This window comes from Phaseolus vulgaris, chromosome 2 (genome assembly GCF_000499845.2).
Source record: "Phaseolus vulgaris cultivar G19833 chromosome 2, P. vulgaris v2.0, whole genome shotgun sequence".
Lineage (NCBI taxonomy): Eukaryota > Viridiplantae > Streptophyta > Magnoliopsida > Fabales > Fabaceae > Phaseolus > Phaseolus vulgaris.
The window spans coordinates 12,633,186-12,642,690 of record NC_023758.2 but is presented as its reverse complement, the minus strand read 5'-3'; the positions used below and the strand labels follow the sequence as shown (position 1 = coordinate 12,642,690).

The 9,505-nt window shown below is 34.1% G+C and overlaps 1 protein-coding gene across 1 annotated transcript; it reads right to left on the bottom strand.

Moving 5' to 3' along the window:
* Nucleotides 1–980: 980 nt before the first annotated feature.
* Nucleotides 981–9,258, bottom strand: LOC137810713 (uncharacterized). The gene is made up of 4 exons (XM_068612120.1): nt 8,446–9,258; nt 3,144–3,752; nt 2,023–2,311; nt 981–1,451 (listed from the first exon to the last, which is right to left on the bottom strand). Exons 1-4 carry the CDS (start codon nt 9,046–9,048, stop codon nt 1,417–1,419), a joined length of 1,536 nt encoding a protein of 511 aa, XP_068468221.1. The 5' UTR covers nt 9,049–9,258; the 3' UTR covers nt 981–1,416.
* Nucleotides 9,259–9,505: the final 247 nt, after the last annotated feature.

Sequence of the window (9,505 nt, the reverse complement as noted above, 5' to 3'; positions counted from 1 at the left end):
AGAATCACAGAAGAAGCAATCAGATCAACCAAACAACAAAACTGTTTTAATTTGATTCTAGAAAATCAATTATTGTTTATATGAATCAATCGTTTGTTTTTATCAGCACTTTGGAAAATCACATATCAAACAGTTTTAAAAACAGTGAGGGATAGAGAGATTTAACACACAAGGATTATATTGGTTCACTCTTAACCTGAGCTACATCCAGTCCCCAGAAACCCCTGGGTATTTCACTAAGCAATCAAATTCATATTACACAACACAAGCACCAAAGAGGTGATCTTGAACCCTTCAAGAACACTCACCTCTTTGAAACACAACCACTACAGGTCAGAACACCCTCTGAATACAAAGATGAATACAACAGATCCTACTCAACTCTTAACCAATGCAAAACTCTTAGCAATCTTGCAATCTTTGAAAACATTTTTGATCTTTTGTAATCTGATCTCTCTATTTAATTAGAGATTCAAAAACCAGTTATATAACCTCAAAAATAGTCGTTTCAGAATATCGGACCAAAACATATTTGAAATAAGCAAAAACAGTTTTAACAGATTTAACCAATTCTGTTACGTTTTCAAAAAATGAACCGATTGAAAGTGCAAATCAATCGTTTGCATTGACTTTGACTGTGAGGTCAGCCAATTTTAGCTTTTTCAAATCCTTTCCAAAAACTACCAATTGTAAAACAACCAATTGAAAGGACAAATCAACAGGTTGTTTTTCACTTTTTCTTTTTAGAGCTTGATTGATTTAATTTTGGATCAAGCTAAGAGGACCAATAAAGATAGCATACCAGGAGCAGTGCGACCCCAACAAAGATAGCGAAGAGCACCAAGATCTTTTCGCCAATACAAGAAGACATGTTAGGAAAGTCAAATTAGTAAATAATTAATTATAATTTTCAATATAATTTTAGATGGCAAAATTTATTCTGATTAATATTCAAACATGCACCAAATAACAAGCAGAAATGAAGTCCAATTAAACAAATACAGCTGTATTTATGAAGAATAACAATAATCTTCTTCTATCAGTGACAAAAAGTTGTGAACTATTTACATGTCGGAGTATCCCCTATAGAAAAATCATGAAACATAAAATTAAATAAACAGTGAAACAAAAAAATTCCCCGAATCCAAATGCAACACATGCTTAATGAAAAATAAAAGCCCCCAACAAAATCCACCATCTGAATCGCCTACAATCCATGCCATTGATGAAAGGGTGTTGCTGTTGTGATCCACCCATGACCACTCTAAGCTTCTTCCACAGGACCACGATGAACTATGCTTAATGAATGCAATGGACTAGAACATATTCCTAAACCCTGCATACTGTCCCGTAAAACTCACGGTGGCTCCGATCAGTACTCATACACAGGCTTTCGTTGCGAAATTCATAGGCTTCTCACAGTAAGCCCTGTGCCTCTAAGTCTCTTGCCACTGAAAAAGAAAAGTTAGCAAATGTTAAGGTAACAAGATAGCACCACTAATCAATTAAAATAGATGAAGATAGAAATTGGAACAAGAAATGCTAACACATTTTCATACACTCAACAAAAATATGATGTACAATGTGCAATGGTCAAACCAGTATCACCAAATTCTTCTCAAAGTTTTATTTTTTGGTATATTTCGTAAAAATGCAAAATTCGTAGTCATCAGCAAGTTGTATAAGAAAGGTATTAATTATTAATTGCATAAAATTTACGACATTTGACGAAGCTTCGCTTAACTAGCTGGTCCACCACGAAATATAAGCTTCCTTCTAATTTACTTGATTCTCCGCACTAGAAAACATTTTTCTATGAATGATGTTTGAATTATTTGAGATTTGTCCCAAAAGAAAAGTAACTTTTTTTCACTTCTAACGAAATATCGTGAATAAAACAAAATTTACTGTCTCCAAACTAATATTTGGAGTGGGTAAACTTCAATCCAAACATTTACCAAGTGAACATCTAGAAGAAAGAGATGGAGCAAGAAAGAATAAAAAAATAAGAAGAAAACTGACCATTTGACATAGGAAGAACCAAAACAACCCGCATGGTCACGGTGTTTGGAGGAAGCTGCAAGCGAAGAGGATAAAGCTTTTTATTGAAAGGACTCCGATTACATACAATGATTCCATCTAGCCCTGTCTCTTCCTCAAACTTTCGAGTCAATTCTTCAACTCCATTCCCTTTGAAAATCAAAGAATAACCCTGCACACCTTCATCCAACACCTCTCCATTGTCTTCTGCAATATGGTAGTAAATAATCCGCCCCTCCATCTTCGGCGTCGAACCATTCAAATCATTCGACTGCAAAGAAAACCAACCACAATCATCATCCACGACAACAACCACAACAAAAAGAGGTTAGGTAAAGTGACAACTTAATTACTTTTAAGCCTAAAAGGAAAAAGTGCTAACAAATAATTGTGAATCGAAACTGTGAAGTTTATGTGAAAAAGAAAAACACTTTAACGCGTGGCTCCAGTAATGATTTCCGGTACACCCAACCGCAATTTCCATTAAAAAAAGAGTAATTTATTTGTCCACTACTTGACCATATGAAGAGACCCTTCGGAAAAATTAGTATTTACATAAATAGGTTCAAAAATATAGGTTTCTCACAAACAAATTTACCTATAGAACTTCAAACTTATAAACAATTTGATTCCTCAAATATATTATTTAGTCCCTTTCAGCGGTTGAATCATTATTGGTATCATTCCTTGTCAATATATTTAATACAAAACTTTACTCCTCAAATCAAGGTTTCAAAGAATTCCGCAACTGTTATTTCAGTCACAGCATACAAAATTTTAGGCTATAAATAACCACAACTACGATGGTAACCACATCAGATACATTCATCACCAATTTCTTGCAATGTCAAAAATCATGATCAACCAGAAACTACGATCACAACTTCAAACCTTGACACGGCGGAATTCATCTGGGATTTCCTTCCATGTCAAAAATTGTGTGATGAAATGCAATTGCGAGTAAAACCTTGTCCTTGTCCATATTACTATAGTAAAATTTCTATTGATAACACTAATGACACACACAAAAATGCATATGATTTTGTTTTTAATTTTTAGTCATTATGATAAAAACACAACTTTCCCTAGAATCTCATAGATACCTGTTGCCTTGTAAAGCTGGCAGACAAGGATGGCGGCGGGGGCAACGGCGCGCTGGCCAGGACTGGAACAGTGTCGGAAACCGGCAACGGGGGAGCAGAGGGTTTACTGCTATTCGCCGGAGAGTTGACATAAATCTCGACGACTTCCACGTCCCAGAGGATCCAGTCCTGCGTGGCGGTCCTGTGAGGAATATCGTGCGTGACGGAGTTTCTCCAGGGCGGCAAGCCCCCATTGGCGCGGAGGAAGTTGCCGTAGCGAGTCTTGAGCTTGACGCGGCCTCCGTCCTTGATGGGCTCCCACTCGACGGAGGAGTCGAGCCTCTGCGGGAGCGTCTGGAGGACCTTGTGGCCCGTCATGCCCAGCAGGAAGAGTTGGTTGGAAGCTGTGAGGTACTTGCCGTAACAGCTCTTCAGGCGAATTATGTTGTCGTATTCGGACACGTATTCGACCATCCACCGCGCGCTCTTCGAGGACCCCTTGCGGGCTTGCGTGACCGACTCTTCGTCCTCCTCCGCCAGCAGGTACTTGTCGTGGTGGCTGCGGAGACGCACCGCCTTCGCGCGGTGGAAGAAGTCCATGCCAGTACTGAACTTGTTCGAACTTATTGTCTGCATGAGTAGTATGCAATAATTTGATGAGAAGATGAATGTTTAGTGAGTGGGAGGAATAAAGGGGATGGGTATTTATTGGGTTTTGAAACTTTTACTATCATAGTTCTTATTATTGTAATGGTTGTGGGTAAGACTTAGTGTGCGTGACTGCTTGTTTGAACTTTCAACTTTCAACTGTGGAGGGTGAAAAAAAGGAAGAGGGAGTCAGCAGTGGCGTCTTTGGGAGACAACGCGTTTGGCTGCACGCGGCCATTACGTGGCCAAACTCCCTAATCCCATTCATCTGTTCTGGATTTGGTTTTGAGTTCCGTGTTGTGCATCTAACCACAAGTTACTGATCATTCACATGGACTTTCCATGGAAATTATTACGTCTTGTAAGAACAGGGAAATGTTTCATCTTGTTCAGTTTCTTAGCCTGGAATCAGACCTCTCAATTATTGAGATCACTTCACCCGACTTTAAAACAATGATTTTCTTTTACGGAAGTAATACCTATCATGTTCTGATATAGACAGAAATTAAGTGTACCACACACTTTCTCAAAGTGGGAAAATTTCCAACTAATATCAAACATCCCCTAATTCTGGCTTTGTAAGTTAACATGCCAACGGTTATTTTCCATGGAAAATATAGAAAATAGTAAGTAATCGAGTTTTTTAGTATTAAAAGAATATATGTGTTATTTAATTGAATTGCATGAGTGAGATTGAAAAGATTGTGTATTTACGCGTATTTTTTTAATTATAAGAAAATTATCGCATTCTGTCCCACAAAGTGTATCAATTTGTTAACGAAGATAATTTAATAGGATTTAGAAAAAAAAATTAATGAAGAATGAAGCATGCTTTAATCTGGACACTGACCCAAATATAAGTAGTTTTATTGGTTGGATAATAAGTCATATTTTGGATAAAAGCTATAACAAAACTGCACAGCCCAATCCAACATATTTTTTACCATTGCAGTTAAGTTGAATTGATGACTGGGCCCACTTAAATAAAAGATTCAGAGTGAGACAGTGAGACTTGGATTTGCTATGGCAGTTAGGTTGAAGTGCTGACTCAGCCTAAGTGAATTCAGTCATAATGAGAAACTGATTGTTGGATATGCATGAAACTTGATCATGTGCGGTTTGGCATCTTTCAGTATAGCAAAGAGAATGAAAATGGTGTTCAACGGAAGCCACCTTACGGAAACCTCAATCCAAAAAATTGAAATAAAATATAAAATAAGAATAGCATAAAGGAAAAGAAAGAATAGGTGGGGTGGAAGCAACGGAGATTTGCATAGAGACAAAAGCCACTCAAAAGTATGAAACTAACGTCTACACAAGATGTCTTAGAGAAATAGACAATGTTATCTTGAATTGGTTTCTCATAGACAAGTTGTTAAATTGTATATTCTCCACTTTCTACTTCCAATTACTACTCAAAACCCAAACCCGTATACAATAACTATATTCGGCTTCTAGTCCTTGTCAAGACAGAAAATATGAATGTGTGCTTCCGAACCCCCTTCCCATGCGCATCAATATGCGAATATTAAATCAGAACAAAAACTCTCTCTCTCATATACTAAGTCTCCTGACGTAGACATATGGCCCATAATATGAATAAGTAGGGTATATATATAGACACCTCACTTAAATGTTCAATTCGTATAGTCTATTTCCAAGTTACCATCTTCATGTTTCAAAGGTAATTCTATTACTCTCCCACACTTAAGGAAACATATTAAGACAACAACCTTTCCATATGGTAAGGATTCATTTTAACAGTGTATACCACAATTTGGATGAAAGAAAAGAAAAAGGTTAAAGTAAATGAAGAGAGAAATCCTATTATTTTGTAAAAAAAAGGATTAATGTCAACTCAATCCTTCTCCAATTTTCAGTAGTGCGTTTACTGTTTTGAACTTTGGAGTGTGAACGCATTTGCTAATGTGTGATTACATTTTCGTTGGTGGAGAAGAGTTGGTGAAGGCATGAAGCAACACATAGCACCTCAAATTCAACCAAGTGGCAATGAATTGGTAGTGGAGGAATTTGATATGGTAATACAGGGATGAGACTTATAAGACCCTGCGCGTGAACGTCCAAAATTTTGGTTGGACATACTTGAAAAACAAATGAAGATCCATCATGAAAGCTAATTGGGGCGACATTTGTATTTTACTGGAAACTGGAAATGAACTGAATAGTAGAGTTTTTGTAGGAGTACGTTAACAAAACCCTTCTTGTGTAAACCTAAAATACCCAATCCATATATCTTGACTAACCCTTCTTATGAATACACCTAAATTACCCTAACACCTAACCATGTGTCCATTAATTAATATCACGGAGTGGGACACAAAACTTAGAGTGGAGGACATATATTCACTCACGCTAGCAGAGATCGGGTCAAATTATTTATTAAATGAGTTAAGACTTTTTTTAAAACTTATTTAATTAAAAGGACAAGACTTCAGACTATTCAAATAAGACAATCTATTTAGGTAAATAACAATAATTACCTATAATAATAATAACTTTGGATTTGTAATGTTTTGACACGATATATTATTAACTTGTGTAAAGTCGTACTAATCTATATAAAGATATTGGTTCATTAAATTCTTGAGAGATAATTTTAATTCATTTACGAGATATTAATTCCTACCAAGCAGACTTTAAAAAAACTTAAGTATTAAACTAAACTTTCAGAAAAGTTAAGGCATAGGTACAAAACAGGTTGAATTGAATAAGTCAAGTCTTAAATATTTCTACTTACTTAGGACTGGTATCAACCTTAAAAAATTTAACTTAGTAGTTGATCTTCAAACATATTAGAGATCAATTTTGAATGTTTCGTTTAAAATATGTTTTTCATACCTTATTTATTCAATTTAATTCAAATATATTGTCAGCAAAAACATTACCCAATCATCTAGTATAAATTGTAATACAAAATTTTTATATTGGAATGATTTTTAGTTGATTAATTTTTTAGCTAAAATTAACATTTATATTTATTTTCTATTTGAATTTTTATTTCATTTCTATTCTTATAATAATTTATTAAATACAAATTAATGTAATTTATATCATCAAGATATTGGTCAATCAAACACCCACTTTATGACAAATAATTATTATTTTCTTAATAAATAAAATTAAAATAATAAATATGCTCTTTATTAAAAATACAATAATAATATTAATGATAAAATTTTAAACAAAAATAAAATAGTATATATAATAAATAAATAAAATTATGAAAAAAAAATGAAACTAGTAAAAAAATCATTTGATCTAAAACTTATTTCAAATTCATGCGTGCATAATTACGTTTTATCAATTGATTATAGTGTTTGAATAAAACATATAATACCACAATAATTTGCAAAGTTAAATTACTAAGAAATAAGTAAAATAATATTAATACATTTTTAATATTATATATTATGCTATCATGAATTGTTATGTATATTAATTCACTTTTTTGTAATAATTACTTGAAAGTATATTCAGAATCATTAAATAATAATGTAAATTTTAAATTTAATAATTCTTAAACTTAAACTAAAAAAGAAAGCTTTTTTTGGGTATATTTTAAGAAGTATATTGGCATTCAATCACGTTAGTCCAAAATATTTGACAGTTCCAACAAACGTTTTAGTTATTTCTGTTTTTATGCGCTTCAACTCAACCTGGTCAAGGGAAAGACCAAACAGTGTGAACCTTTGTTTCAAAGAAATAAATAAGTCATTCTGTTGAACTATAGTCTTTTATAATTTATAACTTTCCCTAAAATGCTGAAGTATTTTTTTTTAATTGAGTCTAAATTATAAATTATTTTTTTATATAATAAATTTCATGTTAAGCATCACAAAATTATTTGTTTTTGTGATAATTATTATATAAAGTTATATAATATCAAATAACTATTAAAACTAATAGGCATCATCTTTCCAAATACTTGTTAATAGTTATTTAGGCCACAATAATATTAAAATAATTCAGTATAATGTTAAAATTCATCCCATAATTAACATAAACAACTTCAATTTACTTCAATACATTTTAATTAAATTCAAATGAAAATATTATTTAAAAAAATGAAAAATAATTCAAATATGTATTCAATAAAAAAATTTGTAAATGTTAAAATATCGACAAAAATATCTTAGCATTGGTCATTCCTATATTTTTCCCTTTTCAAAGTGTTGAAGTGTAATGACTAATGAAATAAATTTTATCTTTTAAAAAAATTATTAACTATATATTTTTTTTACTTTGATAAGTTGAAATGAAGAACTAAATCTCATCATCTATAACTGTCATATGGTTAAGAATGTAAAGAACCCCATTATCACTGTCTACATACTGTTGGTTTTTTAATAGTTGAAGTATAGACTAACAAAAAGGTAAGATATTTTAGTTTACAAATTTTTGTATTGTTTATCCAAATAAATACTCTGAACTATTATTGTACTTTCTTATTTGTTTAAAAAAAAATAGATCCTGAATAACTTTTTTTCCTATTTTAACTAAATTAACGCGTTTCTGATTATTAATTTAGCCAAATTTGTTATCTAGAATCAGTTAACAAATATCAACAAAAACACGGACAAAATATTCAGGCAAAATTCGCAAAACGAAAAGTCAATGAACGAGAAAACAAGAAAACGAGAAACGTAAAACGCACCTGCAGCATCAGCTTCGTGTTCCGCCTCGCCGGCGGCGACTTGAGCGCGAAAACCGACATCGGCGACGCTGGTTCCGAATCGACCGAGACATCATCGGAAGCGAGAGACGAAACCACGCTCTCACACAAATCATCCACCAACTCTTCCACCGCCTTCACAGTCTCCACGTCCCACAGAACCCAATCCTTCGTCGCCGAACTGTGCGGTTCGTCCACCGTCACGCTGCTCCGCCATGGCGGTGTCCCTCCGTTCGCACGCAGGAACTTCCCGCTCCAACTCATCAACTTCACCTGGAAACCGTCGCGTGTCACTTCCCAGTCGTGCTTGAAATCAGCGCCGGGCTCGAACTCCATCTGGAGCACCTTCTTCCCTGTCATCCCAAACAGAAACGGTGCCTCCGTCGCCGTTAAGTACCTTCCGTGGCAGCTCCTGAGGCGCACCTTATCGGTTCCTCCCTCCGTTATCTCCTCTACCGTCCACCGCGCTCCCCGGCCGGAGGCCTTGCGGCTCTGGTGGACGTGGCTGCCGTCGGCGTCGGCCACGAGATACTTGTCGAGGTGGCTCCGCAGCCTCACCACGTTGGTTTTGGTGAAAAACTCCATCGCGTGTCGATTGATGAGTGATGAAGCTGAAAACTATGACTATAGATAATGAGTGTGAGAAACCGAGAAAGAAAGGAATTGTAACGTTTGATTATATCTTATAATAAATATATATAATTATATGTGTGTGTGTGAACATACATATAAGGAAAATGCTAGAGAACCCTCCTTCTAAACTTAAAAAAAGGGTAATATTTTTTATGAGTCACCAATTATATGTTTTAAAAAAATTGTTCTATAAAGATGTTTTGAAACGATGAAGAATTTATATACATATTTCTTCTTTCATTTTTCCACGTCTTTTACAAATAAAGCTATAACAAAATTATCAAATTTTAAAATTAAAATTACTAAATTTCAAAGTAAACAATATTTTATTAAACAAAATTAATATGTTATATTAAGAAATTGATGATTCTTCTTTTTCTTTCTTTTCTTTTCTCCTCCCCCTTCTCTT